This window comes from Cucumis sativus, chromosome 3 (genome assembly GCF_000004075.3).
Source record: "Cucumis sativus cultivar 9930 chromosome 3, Cucumber_9930_V3, whole genome shotgun sequence".
Lineage (NCBI taxonomy): Eukaryota > Viridiplantae > Streptophyta > Magnoliopsida > Cucurbitales > Cucurbitaceae > Cucumis > Cucumis sativus.
Genome location: NC_026657.2, coordinates 4,097,720 through 4,123,758, shown reverse-complemented (window position 1 = coordinate 4,123,758; position 26,039 = coordinate 4,097,720). Strand labels below are relative to the sequence as shown.

General features: G+C 32.4%; 3 protein-coding genes across 3 annotated transcripts; all 3 read right to left on the bottom strand.

The window, feature by feature from the left end:
* Positions 1-7,263: 7,263 nt before the first annotated feature.
* On the bottom strand, positions 7,264-11,446 carry LOC101220705 (aspartate carbamoyltransferase, chloroplastic). Its single transcript, XM_004149302.3, has 6 exons — positions 11,277-11,446; positions 9,759-10,340; positions 9,546-9,685; positions 8,590-8,763; positions 8,148-8,384; positions 7,264-8,062 (listed from the first exon to the last, which is right to left on the bottom strand). The coding sequence occupies exons 2-6, from the start codon at positions 10,303-10,305 to the stop codon at positions 7,955-7,957; spliced, it is 1,206 nt and encodes a 401-aa protein (XP_004149350.1). The 5' UTR covers positions 10,306-10,340; positions 11,277-11,446; the 3' UTR covers positions 7,264-7,954.
* Positions 11,447-14,071: 2,625 nt separating this feature from the next.
* Positions 14,072-19,914, bottom strand: LOC101220467 (adenylyltransferase and sulfurtransferase MOCS3). Its single transcript, XM_004149301.3, has 12 exons — positions 19,570-19,914; positions 17,620-17,884; positions 17,433-17,525; positions 17,252-17,307; positions 16,986-17,050; positions 16,781-16,855; positions 16,564-16,642; positions 16,363-16,401; positions 16,111-16,219; positions 15,766-15,884; positions 15,197-15,313; positions 14,072-14,777 (listed from the first exon to the last, which is right to left on the bottom strand). Exons 2-12 carry the CDS (start codon positions 17,864-17,866, stop codon positions 14,394-14,396), a joined length of 1,383 nt encoding a protein of 460 aa, XP_004149349.1. The 5' UTR covers positions 17,867-17,884; positions 19,570-19,914; the 3' UTR covers positions 14,072-14,393.
* A 2,115-nt stretch (positions 19,915-22,029) lies between these two features.
* Positions 22,030-24,258, bottom strand: LOC101222829 (endoglucanase 11). Its single transcript, XM_004149310.3, has 5 exons — positions 24,031-24,258; positions 23,607-23,819; positions 23,312-23,512; positions 22,910-23,164; positions 22,030-22,821 (listed from the first exon to the last, which is right to left on the bottom strand). The coding sequence occupies exons 1-5, from the start codon at positions 24,229-24,231 to the stop codon at positions 22,183-22,185; spliced, it is 1,509 nt and encodes a 502-aa protein (XP_004149358.3). The 5' UTR covers positions 24,232-24,258; the 3' UTR covers positions 22,030-22,182.
* Positions 24,259-26,039: the final 1,781 nt, after the last annotated feature.

The following is a 26,039-nucleotide window of genomic DNA, read 5'->3' as shown; positions in this document are numbered from 1 at the left end:
AACAAATATCAATCATTGTTGTTGTGTCGTAGAATATCCATTACCTTAAAAGTAAAATTTGACTCAACTTGTTGGTGCTAAATCATGTGTGTTGATCGCTGTCCATGGTTAACACATGTACAGGCAAAATTTGGGTTAGTGCATTGGTTAGCTGATTTTATTAAAGGCAAAATTTGAGCTACGCACAACATGTCTACAACAGACAAATATTAGGGTTACTGCTTCAACAAAATATTATTTCCATATAGGAAAGTTTGATTTGCATATTTGGTGTGCATTTACTCTCCAGCATATCTTCAACATTTATCTTCTCCTGCAAATAATGTTTATTTTCTCCAAAAGTTTGTTTCAATAGCTAGCTAGCTAGCCATATTTATATTGTGTTCCCATCCATTTTTAGGGTTAGCCACCTCATTAGAATACTGGATGCATTGAACATTTTGAGAACTTTAGTGTATTGATGGTGAAAATCATTATGCTTATTCCAAAGACTTATAGTTCAATAGCTATTATAGAACTTGGGAGGAGTTCAGATATTGGTATTGTATTTAAGAGAAGTCTAAATATAATGAATAATGTCAGAGGATCTCACTCTTAGGGGAGCCTTAGTATATTGTATTAGAGAAGATGTCATACAAAGCTTGAAGAAGTATACTGTAGAAGGGAGGAGAGAGTTGGAAGCCTAAGTTGAAACATTGAAGAGCAAACTACACGGGAATCACTAAATTAAGAGAGAGTCTGTCACATAAAGTACTTTCGTTATAATTGCTAAACTCTTTAGATAGTGAAGTTTCATTCTACTAGGCACACAACCCTCTAGACATAGGTGATTTTGCATCAAATTAGGTTATCAATTTCTATGTTATTATTTTTCTGCTTGCTTTCGTAACTGCCCTCTTATCATGTATATTGTTGTGACATCCTACTTGATCTAGCTACCTACCATTTTTTTCAAATGAAATCTGATAAAAACTTGCTTTTGGAAAATCAAGAGCTTGGAAAAAGAGAAAAAATTAATTTAACCAACATCTTTTTAATCAATCTTTAAAAAAAAAAAAAAAACAATTTTAGATTTAAACTTAATTTTAGACTATAACAGTCAAATTAAATTAAAACTCAAGATTGTTAATTATAACCATGAAACAGTAGTTAAAATATTTATAACAATCAAAACAATAATTGTTATTGTTATTATATTTTCAATCTTAACATTAATTAGAAATTATTATGATGATAGACATTTCCAACCTAAATCTCCACTGTATTAAAAAGTATATAGAAAGAACAGAAAGGCAATTAATTAATAGGTACAAACCAAAGAAGTTTTGTGTGTTCAAGCCCAAAAAAAAGGTAAAATTAGACAGTATGAACCATATAAAAATAAATGAACAAATAAAATTTGTAGAAACAACTTTTAGACCTAAACTATGGGCTACTTCATATACTATTCTTCCATCCCTTTGAAATGAACAAGACAGACTTGGATTATACTTAATGGGGAATTCATACACCATAACGAACCCTAATTAGTATTATTATTGAATAACTTCAAACTAAGTATATAATTAACTCATATAGTGTTATCATATCCCTAGTGATTGTGTTACATGTAATGGTAGAGTTAGGTCTTGTGATTCTTTATTTCTTTGAGTGTCCTTTTAGTAAGGCTATTTGGAGAGATATGTGATTTGGTGAGATTCGAAGATGCTTCCGTAAGATCTTGCATCAACTAGGTTATAGAGTTCAATTGGATTTGTCAACTTTAGTTCACAGTAATCACAACTTGAGCCATAAAGTTTGTAGAATCTCATGGAGGTAGAGTAACATGTAGTCGATATGAAGTAATTACCTCGTGTCCTCTCCTAAGTGGGTTAGCCAAACTATTTAGTTTAAGGTTTTTAGGGATTCTATCGGGGGATATACGTTGAGTTATATGTGTTTTAATTTACTTTTTGTGTTTAATAAGTTTTTGTTTCACCTTTCTATTTTGATTGCGTTTTCTTTGTGTCTTGACTTTGGGATGAAACTCGTGTTTTGTTTATATAGTAACTTTACGTTGTAAGTTTCATTTCTCTTTTTAGTGATTCAATACTCTGAAAAAAGATATATTAAAAAAATCTATGTCGTTATCTTAAAAAACAACATGTATTGTATTTAACGTGTAAAATTATAATATATACATGTATGTATCAAATTGGTGTGTAGTATATTCTGGCTTTTACAACAGGTGTGCCATGGCTTTTTCTCCAACCTCTCCTTTTTCCAACTTTTTTAGATCCCTTTGTTCTATGAAAAGGTAGAGATTCTTACTTAGCAACAAATATGTTACCACACCCACACTACTCATATATACATCTAAATACATACATACAAAAACTAAATAAAAATTAATAAAAAAAACTTCACCCAAAGTATTATTGAACAATATTTTTTTATTTCATGATGTTATTTTTACCATTACACAAGTGCTTTTAACTTTTTTATTTAGCTGAGAATTAAGGGAATTTGAATATCTTATTTCATTCACACTTATATTATATACATAGGTACGAGACAATAGTAACCTAATTAGACTATAAAATATAGTACTATACACTACAAGAAATTTCAACTTTAGTGAAACACCAAAATCATGACACTATAAATGTTAATTTATAGTGACGCATTAAAAAACGTGTAGCAAAAAGCAATTATTAACCAAATAGACGATGTGAGAAACCTAGTATAGAAGAAATGAGAGGACTCTTGCTCATGAGGAACAATGATTAGGTCTCGTACTCCTCGCTTTTCTACTCGAAACAAAAGTAATTAGAAAAAAAGAGATTCTATTGAACTACACTTGGGTACAGGCATCAAAGGAAACACCAAAAATTGCGATATTAGGGGTACACTAAACTTACAAAAATTGGGATAGAGTGTTTGTTTAATATGTTCAAACAATAAATTAATTAATTAATTAATTGAAGATGAATCATACTCCAATATTTATAAAATTTATGCATACCACAACAATATGACCATGAAACTAAGTAATTTATTCATAACTGAATCTTCTTTTTCTTCTTAACTTCATTAAATTAATATAAATTTGTACTCAAAGATTCTACCATGAGAATGAAAAAAACATTAATAAACAAATACTAATTATTATAATTAATCAAAATGAGAAGATCAATTCTTTTCAACTTTTGTAAAGAATAAAATTAGGAAAATGATGTTATAAAATAGCTTAAAAGTGTGTTTTAGAAGAGCACAAAATTGGAGCTATGGGCCATGTGAGGGTATGTGTTTAAAATTTGTCATTTTTCCAACTCCTTTATATATATATACCTATCAAAATTGTTGGTATGTGTATGTATGGTATGTCCTTTTCTTTTTTTATGAAGAATTTCTTTTCAAAAGTTAATAACTTTTTCTTAAAGTGCTTTTCTTTCCCACCAAAATATCTCATTTTCTCTCATTGAACCATCTTTTTCACCTCCTGCCTTGCCCATAAAAGAATATTTTAATTTTGGTTCTTTTAGTTCATTTCAATGTTAAAATTTTATGTTATGGCCAACGCCTAAGACCAACATTTTCAAGGTTGCAATGATCATATATGTCTCCTATCTTTGCAATATCAACCTCGCCTCTTTATTAATATTTGCAAGCTTTGTGCTTAGTCCATGTTTTCCTATAGAAAACATAATAGATCGATCAATACAAATAAGAAAAGTGAGCTCTTTTTAATTATTTTCGATGTTGTTCACTTGTGTGGTGCAATCCTACTTACATCTAGGACCCACTTTCAAATTTGTAATCAACAAACGATAAACTAATTGACAAATTAAAATTGTCAATCCAAGTGAATGCGCTTGAAAAATTACGTAGGTATTGTTACCGTAATTGTTACGATTACCGTAATGGCTACCATAGTTTTTGTTGCTTTAATTGAAACATATCATTTTGACATTTTATTGCTAATACAGTTACTGCTTGATCCTCAAACATTTGAGTTCAAACATAAACCCACATGGAGTGAGGCTTCTAACTTTCTTTTTCCTTCAAACAGACCATGCAGTTTACTTAGGTATGTATATCTATTAGACGATATAATATAACCTTGCTAGCTAGTCTTCTTAGATTCATCTTCATATATATTTTTCTTAAATTAAATTATATATATTATGGCTTGGCTTTCGTTACAGAAAGAGAAGTAAAATTAGAAACACAATACAATAAAACTGGATTAAACTGTACAAACCTACAACAGCTTTCTCTTTTGTGTCTTTGTGTTCATATATTTTTCATATAATTTTCATTCATTTCCTCAAAAGCGTTTTTGATAGAAACCATGAATGTTTTTCCAAGACTCTTCTTTCTGCATCTTCAACTGCTTGTAAAAGTTCCCAATAAACGTCTCAGCTTGAGCAAACAATTCTTGACCATTATTATTTCCACCGCCCCCGACAACGACCTCCTCTTCCCCGTCCTCGATCGTCCCTGTCGTCTCCTCAGCCTCGCTATCGCCCTCTCCGATATAGAAAATACTCGAAGCGGAGGGACACTTCTTAAGAGATTCCATTTTGACATTGCCGGATGAAATCTTGTCGGAGTGAGCCTTCTCCAAAGCCCTATGCTTCTTGAGGGCGGAGGTTTCCGTGGACGAAGCAACGGTTTCAGGTGAAGTTAGAGAAAGCTTGTTGGTCTTGTCTTGATGATCGGGAGGAGGGTCATTGAGAAGCCCAGCTTGTACTCCAAGGGCAATGATGAGGAGGTTGAAGATGAAGTAGAGATAAGTTGGTCTTAGGGATGAGGAAAGAAGAGGAGTTATTACTAGAAGAATTGTGAGGCTTAAAAGCACTACAATTTCTGATTTCTTGAACTTGTTCATCATTTCTCTCAACCTTTGATCTTGCTAGCTACTAAATATTCTCCCAAAAGTGTATAGGAGTTGTTCTTGTAGTGGAAAATAGAGGAAAAGTTTTTTGGCCATATTTATAGACGACACAGAAAGAAAGACAAATGTGGTTTTGTACGTATAGGAATGTTGTTTAGTTTCTTTGCTAAAAATAAAGCACTCATTCATGAAAAGATATATGTTTTTCTGTATTAATTTACAAACTTTTCACCTACTTTGCACAGCACATCTAACAAAGACTTTAGGTAGTTCAATCATCATTTGTTAAGTGAATAACTATTCTTCCTTTAAGAAAATATATGCATGAAGTTAGATTTTTTTCTATATGATAGATTGAAGGGGACGACAGAAAGTGTTGTGTTTTGGCAAAATATTGAAAGGGTAATTGGTTTTATATCAGAAAGGTTTAAAGAAATGATGGGCTCCAAATTTTATGAAAGGAGTTCTAAGCTCCAATTAAAAATACTTTATGCATAGATGTGCTCAAGTCTAGCAAAATTTTATATATTCTCTTCTCGAAAGTGTAAATTTATATATTCTCTTCTCGAAAGTGTAAATAGTACAAAAGCTTTAAGAGAGTACTCTTGTAAGGATCTGAAAGAGAACTAATCTATATCTAATTGTAACATGTTTTCACATAGTGGATTTCTTTCGAGTGAGCCATGGTTTTTTCTAAATTTGAAGTTTTCCACCTATATTATTCTTGTGTTTACAAATCACGAGTGGAGACTGATTTGTACCTAAGTATATTACTCTACAAATCTTACCCACACTTCCAAAGATTTAAATTCTATGATTTTGTAAATCGAAACATTTTTTTTCCTTTTAAGCACACATTTAGTTATTTCCTATGTGGTGGTTCAAATTTTCACTCATCAATAACTACATCTAGATATTTTTTATAATTTAACCTTCAATATTCATAAAGAAATGAAATAAAAAAACATGAAGTACTACAAAAAAAAAATGCACTTAGAAAAGAGAGGGAGGTTTTTCTATATTGTATATTCCTTCAAGGGAGCATATTGCTCTTTATTTATCCAACTCTTTTAGGATTTTGTATTACAAATTAACAATCATTCAAATCATAATAGTACAAACTATGGGAAAAGATGTACATGTCGAACTTCAAGATCTCTCCAAAGCAATTTCGTCACAAACGGCAATTTTGATGTGTTTTATACAAATATGAAAAATTGGATTTGTATCCAGACCAGAACGAATATCATTGCACCATAATATAAATGAGAGAGTGAAAAAGAACATCAACATGTAATTGATGAATCTATGTAATTTCAAACCTTGGGTGAGTTGATTTGATATGCTGCTATGTGCTTAATCTGAACACTGCAATTTGTTTCGTGGAGGACCAAGACACGGGTATTCTCAAGAAACTCACAATTGACAACAGGTTGTAATGAAGCATTGACCATCAATGTTAGATGCCCAGGTGAGAACAAAAAAGGAAACAATAGAGCACTGAGGATATCTTGGTCAAATATGAAGGCACACTGTCTCGATTCTAGCTAAGTAATGTAGTACTCATTAAAGTGTGTGTCAATGAACATCGATAGATTGTTTCAAAAAACACTGACTTGAGAGGTTCATAGTGTATGCAATATTCAATCAAAGATTTTGATACGATGTTCATCGAATAAGTAGATCCTTCATTCACAGATGAGATCATGGATTTAAAAATGAGATCATGCATGCACTACAACTGAAATTCAAGGTACCAACAATTACATCATATGACATAGTGAAGGATCTCGGGAAACATCTCAATACTTACAAATCTTGGATGGAGGTTTTCATGGAGTACAAGATGTGATAAGGTGTAGTCAAAGGAAGTTAATTGGTTCCTTCAAGAAAGTTACATGGTTTTGCAACTAAATTTTTAGGAGGAAGAGATCAATGAAAACCAACAAAACAGCTGTTATGTTAACTATTAAGTTCAAAGCAAAGATCCAAGAAACTCAAGGTGAGTATATAGGGCACTTTAGCAAGTAAGCCCTACAAGTTGCAGGTTATATTGACGGAGAAATCCTATAGGTAAAAGTGGACAAACATAAAAGATGAGAATTCAAACCCACGACGATAGATCATAGTTCAGGCAATTGGACCAAACAGATGACAAAATTATCTTAGACCAAAACGAGCCTATGGGAAGAGATTGGTTTGAAAGGCCCAAACCAAGGTGCTCGACCTCTTTCTAACGGAGATTGAAACGAAAACTTAACCAAATGTGAAAATTGATATACTTACCCATCAAATGTGAAACTTAAATAAATGAAATTGAAAGTACAACCTGCCATGTTTAAATTGTTGAAATTAACAGTTAAAAATTAAGCTTGATACACCACTTCAATAATTCTTTTTCCTAGATATTAATTATAAATGCATATCGTTCATTATTTTGACCCCAAAAGAATAGACTTAGAATTATACAGTTATTAGTCAGACTTTCTACAAAGGAATGACATATCAGAGACCCCAACAACCAATAGAGAAAGGGGTAACTTCGACCCATTTGATAACGTTTTCGTTTTCTTTTTTCCGTTTTCGACTTCTTATTTCTTATTTTTTGTTTTCTGTTTCCTTTTCTAAAGAACTAGAAACAATAATATATTTAATAATCATTCTTGTTTCTAAAATTTTGTTTCAAATTTAAATATAAAATTAAAACAAAAACGGAATAGGAAGAAACTATTTTTTTGTGGTTTCTAAAATTCAACCCCAATTTTAAAAACCTTACTTAAGTTTTGGAAACCAAGAAAAAGGATGGGTTATCAAACAGTTATGTTTTTCAAAAAGCGAGAACCGAGAACATAAAACAAGAAACGAAAACGTTATCAAACAAACCCCTTCGATATTTCAACGAAGCAAATTGCACTTGCATTTCTCCCTAGGAAACAGAATGAAGCCATTCACCTGGTAGCAAACTTATAACCCATGGTACTACCCACCGTCTAGCCATAGTAATTTGTTTAAACAGAATCATTCTATAAAATTAAAGCATGCTTAAGATGTCAAAATTTAGAAAGGTGGCATTCTTCACCAACCAAGTAGCAAGAGTTTCACAAGGGCCATACGTATATAGAGACCATTCTTTGCTTGTCGGAAGTAGGCAGCCCTAGGATCCTCATCTACATCAATGGTGATCTGCAAATTAATGTATAACTTATAGTCACCACATTTTCCCATTAAAGATAAACATTTGGAAATGCTTATGGTTCATTCCAATTACCTCATCAAGCCTAGGGAGGGGGTGCATGACCACAGCATGTCTCTGCATCACGTTTAACACATTTTTATCCACAATGTACTTGCCTCTAGCTTGTTCATAAAGATCAATCCTCTCTCCAAATCGTTCCCGCTGAATGCGAGTTTGATATACCACATCACACTCTGATGCAACTTCCGTCAAGTTGTCACATTCTTCCCATTTCACATCTTGTGATGTCAAATAGTCTTTTATATCATCCTAGATAAACAAACAAGTTTAATAGTTGGAAGATTTTAAAGTAACCAGTTACTTTATACCGTTTTGACTGCTCCCATTAACTTTAAAATAGCAACAAATAAGCAAGGTCAGGTTTCCAAACATTGTTTTTAAATATCATGGCACAACAAAGAATGTCATTCAATAGGCAATTATGTTAGATTTTTGCTTTAAAATTAAAACATACCTTCATTTTTACAACATCTGGAGAGACAAAGTATATTTTCACATCTTTATACTTGGCGAGCAAATATGCAAGCGACCGTACAGTTCTCCCATTAGCAAGATCTCCTACGAGCCCAACTTTAATTCCATCAAGTTTTCCTATCTCTCTCTGAATAGTATATACATCTAGAAGAGCCTGCCAGAACAAAAACAAGGTCAAGGTTCTCAAAAAAGAAATAGATGCAGACATGCATCATAGCAGAAGATTACTAACAGAATTATTTTCAAGTTCTTGCAAAGCTTAGCAAAAGAAGCTTTGGAACCTATATCCATACTTCTTTTTCTTTATGTATTTTTAATGACCAAATTAAGTTAGATATCTCATTCTTTTATTATATTCATGGTATTCATGGTAGCCACTGGAATCAAACACATGGAAAGACCAACATTCAAATTACTTGTTTGGACTATTGAACGAAATTCAGCAACACAGCCAAATACAGATGCTAGGAGAATCGCAGATAAAGTTGCACGTACTTAATTAGTGGCTATATATTTATAACAAATACACTAAATTGATTAGTTTCATTAAAAATTCTTTGTAATGTGCATGTAACAACTGAGAGATACGGCATGTGGTGAATCTCAGTTTTAGTCAATTATTTAATCATTTTGCAAGAAACTCTATGGAAGCTTACTATTTACATCGCCTAATGAATGCAATAAGAGAGGTATGGAACCACTAATTCGCCAAAACTGAATTTTCTTGTGACGATTGAAAATTCAGTGAAATATTTGGGCATCAAAATCCTCTCAAATGAACATTCTGTTTTCAAATTTCTGCCACTCATGTTGTACTTAATTACCAATAATTGTGTTTATAGCACTTCCTTACTGTTTAGTGTTTACTCTCAAATGAACATTCTTTTTCAAATTTCAGACAACCATTCAAGATAAAAAACAAAGGTGCTGACAAACCTGAGTTGGATGTTGTCCAGGACCATCACCAGCATTAATAATAGGAATGCTAGCTGTTGCAGCAGCTTTCTTCGCAGCACCACTTTCAAAATGACGCATCACAATTATATCTGAATATCCCTCAACAGTTCTGATCGTATCTGAATCAAGCGCATATAAATTACAAGTGAACTACTGTAGGAAGGTGAAGAAGAGGTGAAATAATTAAATCACCTTCAAGGGTTTCTCCTTTGGCTGCTGAAGAAAACTCCCGTGCATTTTCAGTTGTCAATACCTCCCCACCTAACCTTTTCATTGCAGATTCAAATGAAAGCCTCGTCCTAGTTGAGGGCTCATAGAACAGGGTAGCCATCAAATATCCCTTGAGCATTTGGCTTTTAGATGAACTTTTTTCAATCTTTTCCATATCAAGTGCAACTTCAAAAATATGGTTGAGAATCTCTCTATCAAATTGTTGAGCTTCAATCACATCATCAAGCTCAAACTTTTTGCTAATAAAAGGAGAAACTGAATTCTCAATTTCCACAGCTCGGCACTGGATTTCATTCCTCGTTGGACATTTCTCAACATGTTCCCATTTTGTTGAATTCTCGTTATGCAAAAACTTAGGACTTGTTAGGAACTTGGATCTGGAGTATCCAATCCGAGAATACGATGAACATAAGTTACCATACATATACCCCTTACAGCATTTTATTGCTGTTTCAGTGGAAGCATGCGCTTGCAAAGAGTGTGACATAAAGGATGATGACGCAGCCATTTTAACGTCAAAAGTATATTGGTTAGCCTCGAGTCCTAGTAAAACAGAACACCTTGTTCAATCAACTATGACATAACCATATAGCATAGAGAAGTATTAAATAATAAATAAAATTGTATATATATATATCTTATTGTTCACACAACAACAGACAAAAATATTACTTCAGAAGTCTGCGTCTGCGTCTGCCTTACAGAAAAACACATAGAGCGTGATAAAAAAAAAACCCAAAAGCATTCAGCTCCCTGCATGGGCCTACCTTAATGAATCTCATACAAAAAGGACGGCAAGTCAATAGTCCCTAAAACTCATGGAGTAAGCATATTTGAAATAATTTGCTAAGCCATTTAGAGAGTCAATCCAAGCAGACCCACCCATTAGAAAGCATAATCAAGTAAAGAAAAACAGTTTTAAACACGTAGAAAGTCAATCTAAGCTGACCCTCAATTAGAAAAGCTATAAAAAATGGCTATGAGATCACCCCAAGAATACCAAAACGGAAAAATACTAGGGTTTTGAAAATAAGCAGAGAATATATCCATAATTAATATGCTCCCAAATCAGAATCTGCCAAAATGCTTCCCAACTCTTCTGGTTCTAACAAACATCAATCTTAAAGCCGACATGAGCTTAGCTTAAATGAGTATGTTTCCAAGTACAAGAGGTCCCAAGTTAAAATCTTCCACCCACGTTGTACTTAAAAAACACTTTTTTCAAAGAAAAAAGAAACACCAGTCTTAAAATGCAAGTAAATATATAAACTAGGAGATATCAGACCCAGATGAGGATTGTTCTGCATCTCCTCTCCATGTGAAACACTATAACAAGTAATCAACAAAAGCAAGGAAGAGAAAAAAAAAAAGAGAGAAGATAGAAAGTATTGGAAGAGTTGAAAGAGAAATCGTAAGTTTGGTTAATTGAAGTAAAGATAGAAAGTTTGAAGGAATATTAAGAAGAAAATGAAGAGGTACCTGAGAGTGAGTGGAGAAGGTAGAGGGAAGAGAGGGAGTGGAGAAGAAGAGGAGCGGCGAGTTGAGCGTTACACTTCGGAAGCGGATGTTTTGAAGAAAAGATGCTTTGTATTGGTGGTGGTGGTGGTCCATTTCCAAATAATGCAAATTTGAACCAAAATCCTTTCCTTATTCAAAATTAAACCATATAAATTTGTTCCAAAATTTTCCATTCAATTTTTGTATAGATGACCTAACTTTTCACATTCGTCGTTTTTTTAACTATTTATTAACGTCGAATTCGAGTGAAATTATCAAAATGAAATTTTTAGTTTCGCTCTCTCGTCAAACTTATATTCTATATTAATAAACATTAGAAAAAAGTCTTATCATAATCTAAACTTTTTGATTCGGTTTGCTATGTTTAAAATTTATAAACCGAAAAGGTAAGTGTTGATGTGGTGCAACTACTCGGATTAAAATTCAAAAGAGGAAGCCAAAACCCACACCTACTTGATGGCACAATTTTCGAGGTGGAGACACCCATCCAAATGAAAACAAAAGAAATAGCATTATTTTTTTAAATACTTTTTTAATAAGCTTTTAGCTATACGTAAATTTATAAATGGGAAACAATAGGAATCATGAATGCACTGGTATAGATATCTATTTATTTCTTTGGACCAGCCTCCAATGAAGAAGAAAATCTTCTATTGGACAAAGAACAAACAATAATAGAAAAAAATGTTTTTCAAGTTGATAATGTATCCAAATATCACAATTCTTCCATGATTCTACGATTAACCAAATTAGACTACTATTTGTTTCTAATTTATTGCATTGTAGTCCATTATAGATAAGCTTAGGAAATATGCTTGATTAAGTAAATGTTCAAACCAACCCCGACCACAAAAATTAGTACAAATCGGTTTTAGGTCAGTTTAAGCTTTTTCAATTTTAAAAAATGTTGTTTGTTTAGATTATTTTACAAACTGATATCGACTGAATTTCTTCTTATCTTCAATCGACCACCTTTTTCAATTTGATTGGTTTGGTACTTGATTTTTCGATTTATCATGTTCATTCCTACATAGACAATGTATCAAAATTGACGTAACTAAAAATAAAATTAAGTGATTGAACGAAAATCATGACTACGTATATCACGTAAACAAGAGAAGTAAAAGTAATGTAAAAAATAAAAATAATAATAATAATAATAATAATGCAAGAAAATGGAAATTCAACGATATCTATACTGTAATATAAATAAACACTTGGTTTCCCTTTTTCCTATTTTAATATAATTGGTTATGGGATTATATAAGGGGTATTTTAAAATGAAAAAAATACCACAAACCACAATGAAAATTTTCAAAAAATATATCGATTGATTGATCTAATATATTTAAAAAGGGAAAGTTTAAATTTGACTATTCTTCGCTAAAGGGTTTAGATTTCACTTCTCAATTCTAAACAACCAAATTTAAATCTAAAAGATTTTATCATAATTTTGAAATTTGAATTACCAAATCTTCTTGGTCATTTATATTTGGAAAACGATCATTTATATTTGTTTATATTTGGAAAATGATCATTTATATTCGTTTATACGTAAAAAATGAGGGTTTAAATTTGGTTTTATATTTGGAACATATCATTACATATTTGGCTATTTTGGTAAGCTTAGATTTGACTATTTAACATGCCAATGATTTTTTCACCAACTTTTATATTTGAAACAAAGAAGAGAAAAAAACCCTAAAGTATTTTATAAATTAACCATTAAATCATTAAATAATATTATTAAAAAATTATATATTCATTGAAGAAAAAGTCTCTATCTATTTCGGCTTCAATATATATTTTAATAAAAATCTCTATCAATTAAATAAGTTTTTTTTTAAAGAAACTATATATTCAAGTTTAATTAAATTAAAAAATATATTTTTTTTAACTATTTATTTTGGTTTTCATATTAAATGAGCATATATGAAAAAAAAAAAAATCTACCAATATATTCACTTTAAGAAAAAAGAATCTTATTATTTAAAATATCTCATCTAAATCATCGATAAACTTTTTAAAGACTTTAAAAAAATATCTACCTATACACTCCCTATTATTTAGATTCACACATCAAATTGAAAGAAATATTTAAAAACAATTAATAGACTTTGATATATTCACGTACGAAAGGAAACAAAGTATATACTTTTTAAAAATAACCAAATTTTTGAAAAATAGACTGTTATATGTTCACTAGAAAAAATAATTTTTCTAAAAAAATTAGACTTTTAAGTATTCAAGTAAGAAACAAAATATTTTAAAATATATATAATGATTTTGTTACGAAACAAATTCCTTTAAAAACAGTAATAGATTTTTAAAGATTCCGATAAATCTATAGAGAAATTTGTATACAATTTTGAATATCTATATTAACACTCACTTACTCAAAATATCAACTATCCAAATAAGAATTTAACAATAAAGTAAATAGAAATAAATATTTACCACAATTATTTCTCAAATAAAAAATACAATTTTGAGAAAAATACAAAATTTATTCATAGTTTAGAAAAATTCCATTATATTTCTTTTGTTAAAATCACTCATAAACACATCCTTAAAATCACTTTTAAATTTACACCTACATCCAAAATAAAACCCATGAAATTCTGAATTTATATTTGTGTTTCTTCAGTTGAAAGTAGATAATTTAAAATTTTATTACCTCATAATAAATTTGATACTTTTCCTTGGTTGAACTATGAATTTTTTAGTCCTTAACTACAAAGCAAGCTAAGTTGATGTTGGCATAATAATAAATTTGATTTAGTAAATACAATAGAACACATCTAGTTGCATCCCAACAATAATATAAATTAAATAAGCATAATCCATCAAAGCACTTCCACAATTCTAAATAAATAGAATAGTATATACACATTTCTTATTGAAGAAAAGAGATACATATAGCCCCATGCACTATGTCTCTTCTATGTCTCTTCTATGACTCTTCTATCTTTCTTCTATCTCTCTTCTATCTCCTCTCTTCTATCTTCTTGGAGTCAATAGTACGATCCCATGCTAATAAGTGAATGTGAATGACAAAGTAGTAAAAGGGAACCCAAATTAATAGGAAGGGAAAGTGGGGTCTACCTCCTGGGCCCAACCCTCCAATCCACCAATTATATCCTTAGCTGAAGGGTACCCTTTCTCTTGCAGGTACTTCACCGCTCTTTGTGAATCATTCCCTCTCCTACACACTACGTATACTTTCACATCATCATTCTGTTTATTCTCTTCCTTTTCCTTCAAAGCCCATACCACTTCTTCCACCCTTCCTTCTAAACTCGCCAGTGGGACGTTGAGGGAGTTGGGAAGAGACACAATCTTGAAATGGTGCTCGGGCCGGACATCCACAAGCACGTGTGGTTCCCCACTACGAAGTCGGTCTCTGTATTCTTTGGCGCTTATTCTTGAGTTTGGCTCTAGCAGTTTTAACTTCAGAGGAGACTGCATATGTCAACAACAGCACAAGAATTATACAGGAATTCCTTTTTTCTCTTTTTATAAAAACAACTCAGAAAAAGAGTTAAAAGAATACACTAAAGGCTTTAATAAGCCTTGGGGCACCTTATTTTGTGAGTTTCGCCTTTTCAAGGTGCATGAGCTTAGGTGCACGCCCAAAAAGACTTTTAAAACATCACATCTCTCTACACGTAGGGATTCCAACTATACAAAATAACTCTTAACCCCCTTGAAAGTCCAATCATTCGGGTCATCCCACCACAATCAAAAGAACTGCTTAACACGTGTTCGGTATTGCAAATTAGATTGGAGCATTTAATCTACGCTAGGCTAGAAAGAAAGTGAAAGTACGCTACATGGTATGCATAAAGGAAAAGTATTTGCATATGTAGTTCGAAGAGTACCGTAGATAATGGAGTCTGAGTGAATTTTTCGTAGTCAAATTCTTGAAATTGTGCTGCTTTGAATTCAGAATTTTCTCCACATACTTCACACTGCACCGACCTTCCACGAATCTTGACCTGAATTCAACTATAAGACTTAGCATGGCTTAAAAGAAGGGAAACCGATAAATGACAATCTATAATGGATCGACTCAAATCAGTTCAAAAGTTGAAGGGTGAAGAATAACTAAAAGTCAATTGGGAATGCAAAATTGAAGACCCCAACTAAGAAAAGAATTCCCCACTTTTCTTTCCACTGAAGATTGAAGAAAAGTCACTTTAATTTACCCTAAATGTTAGAAACTTGAGAAGATAGGTTGGACATATCATGATTCATGGAGGGTGGACATCTCTACTTCGGATGATCCAACAAAAATTACTCACATGAGTGTTATTTTAGGGCTTCTTTTCCCATTCATGTTGGAATGAGGAGAGGAGATTTCCTACCAAGAAAAATATAACTATGGTACTAACATGTAATAGCATTAAGATTAATCATTTGTAGAACATTACATAAAGGTGAAACATACAATTCTGATTCTCGCTGCTAAAGCATCAAACAGAAGCATCCGTCCTGAAAGTGGATCACCAACCGCACTTGCAATTTTAATGGCCTCCAAGGCTTGGAGACAACCAATGATCCCAGGAACTGGATAATAAACAGCCCAAAATGTGGTTAACAAAGAAAGCTTGAACATGAAAATCATATCACACAAGAACTAGAACACACATTATATTGCACTACATATGTTTCTGGTTTCTGCAGTACATAGAATATTCAAGGGGAAAATAACATTGGAGAGCAGACAAATCAACAAGAGCCTGCGTGAAAGGATTACTAGCCTAATGGAAAATGAGGCAATTCTTCGACCTACCTACTCCTAGAACACCACTGTCTGCACACCTTTGGCATGCTGTTGTTGGTGGCGGAGTTGGAAATAGGCATCGGTAGCACGGGCCTCCATTGTAATTGTAAACTGTGAGCTACACCAAAAGAATCGATAATAAGATTGATTAATGACTTGATTTTGTATCAGAGATTAAACAATAAGCTAAAATATCCTCTTTCAAAAAGATATATTTAATCGATTCTAGAATAATTAAGTGAATTCAACTGCTTAGAGTACCTGCCCCTCCAAACCAAGTGCTGCACCAGACACAAGAGGCTGTAAGAAGATCATAACATGATTAGTTTAGTCGAAGGAAAGGTACATAATAAGCTGTTCAGGTATGTCCTAGCAGACATTAGTTAAACTAATAGAACATATCGCTCTATATATTTCTGCTTTGACTTTTACTTTCTAAGAAGAATAGAGTGCATCATTTACCTTTCCCATAACCACACAACAATCACTAATCATGTACCGGCTAGGAGCATTATCTGTGGCATCTACTATAATATCATATCTAAGAGGTTTTTGCAGTTAAGAAAAGAGAAAAATGTTCATAACAGCAAATAGTAAAAAACAGCCACTCATAAGCAGATAATTTAAGATAGGGTAAGAACACCAATATGAAACTCTAAGGTCATCGAAATAAGGATACTTGCTAAAGATTTCTAAAGCATTTGATGTACGAAGAGCTTCTTTGTGCTCAACAATCTGGACAGTAGAGTTGATCCTGAGATGAACGCACATTAGTACTACAAAACCATGGTTAATTTGAGTATAAAAGCCCTGAAACTTCTAATTCTGAAGGTAGGAAAAAAAATTAAAAAAAGTAACAAAATATCAGGAGCTAAAAAACATACGATCGACATGTAGCAGCAGCAGATTCTACTTTTGACTGGCCAATATATGCCTCAGTATGGATGATCTGATATATTAAATGTAATTCAGTAGTCAGTCGATATAGAATTTTGTAACAGAATCATATTAGTGATACATAGTTCTAATAGTATATACAACAAAAAGGCCAAAAGTACTTAAAACATGAGCAATTTAGCATTAAAGTCTTAATTATGGCTAGAAGTAATGTTCAGCCACGATTAAACAAAACAAATGGACAAAAGGGTACCTGCCGATGCATGTTATTTAGCTCCACTACATCGTGGTCAACAATTCCCAGACGACCTAGAATCATAATTCCAAACATATGTATGAGTTATAAAACACAAACCCATTACTCGATTGAAAAGAATAAAATACACAAACTCAGTACTTGTAATACATAAAGTTGTAGTGTACAATCATCTTACCAACACCAGAAGCTGCCAGATACAATAAAGCTGGCGAGCCCAATCCTCCCGCTCCAACAACTAAAATTGAAGACTTAGAAAGCCTCAATTGTCCTAATACAAAAGTGCCAATTTAAAATTGATTAGTCAATTTGAGTTGGAAAAAAAAAAGGAAAGAAAGAGGAAATAATTAAGAGTGAAACCAGACCTTGGACTCCAAAGGAAGGAAGAAGGAGGTGGCGACTGTATCTGTAAATCATATCAGGGGAGAGAGCATGAGGAAAGGTGGATGGTGAAGTGGAAGAAGCATTAGAAACACCATTGTTGTGGGGTTGATTGAGGTTGTGTAGCTGTGATTCAAGAGCTGAAATACGACGTTCTAAGTCGAACTTGGCAGATTTCAAGGTCTCGATTTCGTGAAGAATACGAGAAGATTCATCAGTAGTTGAGGCCATTGTAGGTAAGCTAAGAAGCTGAGAGAGAGAGGGTTAAATGCTATTACTCTAAAACACAGGGAAGCTTATAAACCCAACAACATCAAAGAACAAAATCAATGTAACTGCCCATATTTTCCAATAGAAGTATTAAAACAAAAAAATAAGGACAGATAACCATTATAACTTTCACAACTTACATCAATCAGTAAAAGCAAGTTACTACAAACAACTTTTAGATCAAACAATCAAATTCTAAGGTAAACAACCCTTCATGTCATGTGCTCATAATCATCACCTGATATGTCATCTAAAAAGCATTTTTGAAAAATCAAGATGAGTACAAAAATACTCAGTATCCTTTAATAGCTTTAATAAACAGAACTTTCATACTTTCTAAAACACTAATTGTTAGAGTTAGTGGACTTAGCCCATTGGGAGAAATGCCCTAAATATTGTTTCCTTTTTTATCTCTATGTACTATTCTATTTATTCCCCCTCTTGTACCTATTGTATTTTTATCAGAAAATAATAAGAACAAAAATATAGTGATTTTTCTCTCGGTACTTGGATTTCCACGTAAGTCGGTGTTTCTATTTTTATTGCTTTTAGTACTAATCATTCAATACTTTCAAATACAAAGTTTTCAATTGATACTTTTAATCAAACAGAACTTTCATTCAGTCAATACTTTAATAAAATCAAAACTTTTAATACTACAATACTTTAAAATATCGAGTGGGAAAGTTGCATAGTTAGTTGAAGTAACCCAGCAGAAATAGTTACCTGTCAGTAACACCAGTCATTCATTCAATCAAAGATGTTGATTAACAATGTCAACCAAAACAAAAATCAAATACTTAAGTGTGAGGCCATTTGAGTGCAACACATACATGTCTTTTGGCAAGTAACTTTCAGTTAGATCATGTACTGTCAATTCAAAATTGAGCTACAACAAAATATCATAAAATCCCCAAAACACTGAAATTAGCCTATCCAGATAGCCCCTATCGAATCATTCGAAATGTTTTGTTTCATAAACGTTTGAAACAAAACAATGAAGTTTCAAATACACATTTCAGTAGCATAACTCATCAAATCAAATAATTCAAAATCTTTCAAAACTTTTCAAAAGTAACCGAAGTCAAAACAGAAACACTTTCAATTCAACATCACTTGAAACATTTCCAACCATCATTCAAAACATTCACATATTACTTTTATTTGAAAAAAGTCCACAAAAAATATACAAAACACTTTCATTCCATCCTTTAATCATATAAAACATACTCTTAAAAATTTATGAAATCACAATAATCAAAACAGACAGTTCTCTGTCCAAAAATCCACTACCTTGAAAAAAAAAAAAAATAGATGCCCAGACGGTAAACATAATGTTTACGTATTAGAACTCGATTCAAAAACCTTGACACCCATAGATTTTTGAACAAGAACGTGCTTGACCAAAATCCACCAGAAACCTTAATTAATCACTCCAATTTAGTCCAAAACTAGAACCAACAAATTTTCACAAGTTAAAAACTCATACTTTAATTGAGTCCGAACTAATTCGAAACGTGTCCAAACTTGCTAAACCTTAATCGAACACTTGGGAATTTACCTAAACTTAACCCAAAAAAAAGTTCTAAGAGTTCAGAATAACACTGAAACAATTAAAATATTATCCGAAAATGAAAGAAGAGCAATGATCCTTAGTGACTTACCGAAAAAGCCTCTGAACCTTGCTGGTCGGAGCCCAAAAAAGTTTGAACTTGCAGAGCTGGGCCTTAAAACGATATGGGTAAATTGATTTGAAGGGAAACAGAGTGTGGGCCAATGCCGAAGCTCGTAAAAGGTGCTATGAAGGTTGTTCGAAGTGGTGTTCGCGAAACAAGTCAGATTCGTGGGTCAACTGAGAAAGAATGCTCGGCGTCTATCTATGTGGTCGACTACTGGAGTCAGTGGCAGAGAATCGTGGTCGTCGACGTAGGTTCGAAGAGCCGCCGGAGAAAAGCGGAGTAAGGGTCGTGGCTGAAGAAGAAGAAGAAGAAAGAAGGAAATTACTGAAAGTATCTGTAAATACATTTTTTTAATTACAACTAAATCTTTAACTAAAAATAGGAATTCAATATTAAAAAATACGTGAGGCTAAAATTCAAATACTTTAATCATAAAAATTAAAGTGATGTAAAAAAATCAAACAAAAAGCTATATTTTTAGTCCTCTAGTTTTCACTAATATGAGTTTTTTCATAAGTTTTAAAATTTTACGTTTTTCTAGTAGTTTTATATGAATTTTAGAAGATAATATTCTAAATTAAATGTTAAATGAATTTATTTCAATAAACTCCCGAATTTATATATTTTTAAAACTCATATTCATCAAAGGACTAAAAACATACTTTTTTTCAAAATCAAAATATTCTTTCTAATAAAAATTTCAAATACTTCAAATATACTAAAATAGTTTGTTTGACAAAATTATTTTTAAATAAATCAAAATATTTATAAAATATAATAAAATTTTAAATTCTAATACTACTTCTTAGAATCTAAAATTGTATTGTATTCTATAAATGATTTTAATAATTTTATCATTTAAAATTGATTTTCTGTATGTATACAAAATATATATGAACATGGGATATACACAAAATTCCAAAAAGATAAAAGCTTCTCTTTTCTTTTCTTTCTTTCTTTTTTCCATTTGTAATTATTGAAAGTCAAAGTACTCTGCTAATATTTTTCCTTAAATTCTTATCTGCTGATAAAAATAAAAAAAAATCGTTTTCAAAATTCAGGCTAGAAGAATGTGTTTTTGTTTTTAAATTGATTTATGAGTTAAAATTTTAAAATTAAACTGTGTATTAACTTATAAAGTATTTAATCTATACACCAAAATCCAATGAAGCCAAAAAAGAAAAAATAAAGTTGTGAGAGAGAGTTTGAGATAGATGGGTACACCTCAATATCACACCATACCCTTAGCTGGGATGAGATATGGCAAATAAAGAAACCTCAAAGTGGCACCCTATGAGAAGGCCACGTAGATTGCCAACTTCATCCCCATTTCAACATTATTCATACTCAAAACTCTCCTTGATTAAACAGATGATTCTCACAGCCAACATAAAAATGAAGAAGATTGGTATTTTCCCCACAGCTTGTAGAAGCAATAATAATACTAATATGGGTATGACAAATCCATTCCAACTCGTTGCTTCTTATAGTTATAGCTCTATGTCTATGGCTGATTATTTCCCACCATCTCTTTTTCCACGCCGCTATGGCAAACCAAGTAAAGATGAAGCCGAGCACAGTGGTGGAGAGAGATCTAAGGCTGAACGAGCTCCGTCGACCGCGGAGGAGTTTAATAGAATGGCTACTGAAAAACAGTCGAAAGATCATCAGGAGGAGGAGGTTGATGCGGTTCATGGACGTGACAAATTCGCCAAAGAATCTGAAGCGGCCATGGAAAAAAGTCATGACCCTAATAATCACATAAACAAAGGGCCGAATTACCGGCCTTGTAGCTAACAGACTCGACTTAAACATGAAAGACTTGTACCACTTGTATGTTAGTTGAATTATGTAGTTATCCCACTTAAATCATACCATTTTGAGGGTGTTTCTATTTGTTTCAAAATATATTCCTGTAAAATTAATCCAATATATATGTATAAACTGTGTACGTTATTCTTTGTTGGCAATCTAATTTTCTATATCCGTTTTAGATATTTTAACTCACTATTACAATTATTGTCTTTTTGTTTGGTAAGGTAATGCAAATTCATGTGTTTTGGACTGAACAACCTGATTCAAAATACAAAACTCACATATTTTGATGGTTTTCAATCAAACCTCTTTTTACATTTCACTTACTACGTCATTCTCTTAATAATATCCTTTCTTCTCCACTGTTTTTACATTTCATCTTTTCATTTGACGCTTTCCACTCTTTTTATTATATGACTCACGTTTTCTGAAATGAGTTAAGTTGTAGTTTAATTTAGGCTTTGTAAGGTTTTATTAGTTAGTTGAAGTTTAATTCAGGTTATGTAAGGTAAGTAATGGATGAACAGATACTCGAACGAGGGACAAAAGGGCACATCATTTCAATTATAAATATAATTTGTAACTTCTCAACCATTCATTTCTGTGCTTAAAAAAGTGATTCAACACAAGTACCGAATTAAATATATGCATAGGACAATTTCTATTTCTTCGTCATTCGTTTCTTAAATATTTCGGACAAATTTCAATTATTTTCATTCCTTTCTAAAAGTATATCGGGAAAGTTGAGTTTTGGGTACACAGTGTGTTTGTGGGTGATATAGTCTAAAAATCATGGTTTTGAGATTGTAATTGATTAAACCTGGCGAAGACACCAACTAAGGGCGCCGTATTATAAGTACAAGCTTCAGTCTGCCTAAAATTAGACCGTTCATCGTTAAATTCATCTCTCTCATTAGGCCCACCCACCACCGCACCCATCAACACATTAGGGTTCCCATCAACACGTCCATACCAGTCATCATACCCCTGCACACATCCAATGAAACCCCTTTTCTCTTTTACCGATTCCATCGACGCTCCTCTGTGGTGCACCCTTTCCGGGTACCTTCCACCGAACCCAACCAAGTAACTCATCCCCATTGGATTCTCCCCCAAGATGTAGTCAACTTGTGACTTAGCTAAACTCAACATTTCTTCAGGCCCCACTTCATCATCGTTGCTGCATCTGAGGCGTTGATTTGAGGATTCGAGATGGTCAGAGTAGAGTGTGAGAAGGAAAGTTGCGGTGGTGACGTATTGGAGATTGTTCCATTTGCGGGTGTATAGTAACCCTCCTGGGGTGCGTTTAAGGTTGTTATTAGTGGAACTCTTGTTGAGGCAACTGCATAGGTAGTGCTCGGCTTTTGATTTGTATGCTTCTACTATCAACTTCTCTTCTTTCTGCTTTTCCTCTACTGCCAACTAATAAAATTCAAATAATAATAATCAATAGTTTAAATCAAGGAAGGGAGAGAGAGAGAGAGAGAGAGAGAGAGAGAGAGAGTTGTACCATGGATGCAAGGATTTGGAGACCAGCATACTTAATATCCCAACTGAACTCATTGATGGCCCAACTAATCCCACCAAAATCCAAAGCATTTTCAATTACATATTTTAAATATTCTTCTTTTCCACTTGCTTTGTAAAGCCACGTTGCTGCCCACAGCAACTCATCCATGTACCCACTTGCGGACGGATAATACCCTTTTACTACTTCAATACTCTCATCATATTTCCCTCTATACTTGTCACCAAATTCAAACAACTGCAATACAACAAATTAATATATATATTCATATTATTCTTAAATAATTAGACTAAAACTACCCTATTTTAATGCATGCTTCATTTAATTATTTTTTTGGTTGAATGCTTTCATTTTATTTTACTTATTTAAGTTTGTTCAACTTGCCTCTTCTGCATGGTGGAGTAGTAGATGAGAGTAATGTGGGTTTGTTCTACTGAAAACAATTGCTGCAGCTGCCATTGCTGCTGCGGTCTCTCCAGCAACATCCGAGCCCGGGTTGTTTTCGTCTATCTTGTAGGCTTGTCGCGACGTCGTCATGTCTTCCGGCCGCTGCCAGCAGTAGTGATCTGTTGCCCCGTCTCCCACCTGCCAATGGTTGAAAAATTAAACCCTTTGTTCATTATGACAACCAATAATTAGAAGAATGCATGTAAATAGGTGTAGCTGGGATAATATCTACTTGAGCCCATAAGACGTTTGGGTGCGGGTGAGCTTTGATGAAGTAATCAGTGCCCCACTTGATAGCCTCCAGGGCATGAATATACTCTCCCGCGGCTGCAATTTGTTCTCCATATTCAATAACGCCCCACGACAGCATTGTGACGGTGAATGCCATTGGTAAACCGAATTTAACGTTATCGCCAGCATCATAGTACCCTCCAACCAAGTCCACCTAAAAAAATAAACTTAGTTTGAAATAATTCTCCTAATCGATCTCATCCAATCACACATAGAAAAAAACTCGAACGTGCTTGTCATAAAAATATAATAGTTGGTACAAAGAAATAGATACAACTTTAGGATACACATTGAAAATTATCATGAACATAGGAAGTTAAAGAAGCGTTAAGAAAGAGTGAAGGGAAGAAAAGAAGAGTATATACTCCTTGATGGAGGCCATCAGTGAGGCCGGAATGGTGGCGCCAAGTGAGTCTTTGGTTGTAGGGAAGGCGACCGGAGCGTTGCGACTCGAAGTAGAGGAGACTAATGGAGAGAGCTTGTTGATAGTTGAAGGAATGGGTTAAAGGAAGGATTAAAAGAAAGAAGATCATGGTAGAGGCAAATGCTTTGTTTGATATCTTCATTTTTTCTTTGGCTTAGGGCTGTGTCCCATGTTTGGGTACAAATATATTCCATGCTTGTAACCAACTTCTTTGTTCACACCATATTAATGATAAGAGAGAAAAAAAAGAGTATTAGGTGTTTTGGTTAACCTATTATTCTAGAATCCTTTTCCTAATTTTGTTTTTGAAAATTAAAATTGTTTATTTTTAGTTTCTTACCATATGATTTTAGTGAGAAATAGTTGGTGTCATTACCATTACCATTCAGGTTTTGTGTTCGAGATTTCACTAAAACATTGAATTTATTTTCAACTTTTCTTCTAATTTATGTGTTCCATAGTTATATAAACTATTAATTTTTAAAGCTTTCTTACTAAAATTTTGTCACATAAATTGAGATCTATAAATCTAATGTCAGTTAATCTACATAGTTTATCAATTGTTTTTCTTTTTTAATATTGGATGGTGTAAAGATTTGGAAAATTTTGAAAAATGTTTAGAATATGTTGTGATGAATTTCGTTTGAAATGCACCAAAAACCTAAAAAATCAATAAATTATAATATCTTAATATCTTAATAAATATCTAGATGGTCAATCTCACTCGAGATGGACCGAAAAAAGATGTATGAAAGAATTTTAAAAAGGTGCTAATTTTATAACTCAAACCCTTGAGGGGTTGCTTTTTACCATTTCCCAATTTTCTTATTTCTTGATAAAAGAGTAAATTTTTTAGCCAATAATATATTATTTATTAAAAATAAGTTTAAAAATAAGTTTTTTCAAATTTCGGCCTGATCTCAATGGTATACTTAAGCAGTAAATTTAGATAAATTTAGAAGTAGAAGAGTTATTTGTAGGTTTAATTTTAAAAAATCAAGAATTAAATAGTAAAATATTTAAATTAAGTGTGTTTATACGAGATTTTGAAGAAATGTATTTCGTGGAATTGAATTTTTTGATATATTGATGGATATTGTGAATACAATCTCCAAAAAATGATGTTCCCGAAGCTGATAAAAACTTGCACATCTTGAGAGTTTTATAGAAGTTTGAATCTTCAATTGTTTGGAGCTTCAATTCTTCCTTCAACTAAAGACCCCTCAAATGAATGGTAAGTCTCTATTTATAGAGAAATTTCGTGAACTCTAGGTGGACTTGAGTTTATTTGTTTGGCGGATTTGAACTTGGGTTCATTTGCTTGTTGAGCTTGGACCTATTTTTTATTGGGCTTGAGCTAGGACTTGGGCTCATTTGGCCTGATTTTTCATCCGAAGCGTGCATGAGGTTGGATATGAGAAAACTTGATTATCCAAATCCAATCAAATTATAGTCATCACAATTTTGTTACGATGACATGATTGAATTTAATTTGCCAAAATTTCTTGCTCAACTGGAATAAAATTTGGTCAAAGAATTTGTTTTTGTTTCTAATTATTTTTTAAAAATCTCTCCAAAACAAAAATATATAAGTTTAATTATAAAGACTACTATTGGTTATAGAATTTTTTTATTTTGTTTTTTTTTCGTAACTTGTACAAACACATCTTGAAGAGAAATGCTGATATTTTGATTTATTTATTTGAATTTGGGTTTAGAATTGGAAGGTTATTAAAAAATGAAAATCACATTAAGGAAATAATATAAAAACATGATATAACCTAAAACTCATTCCTTTTTAAATAAAGGAACAATATATCCAAAATTTTATTATAAATAGAATCTTAATTAATTTTGTTGTAAACTACACTTTTGTTTCATGAACACTTCTAATAGTATTGGAACTCGAACTAGACAATACAGTAAAACAACAATTAAACATGTGAGTTT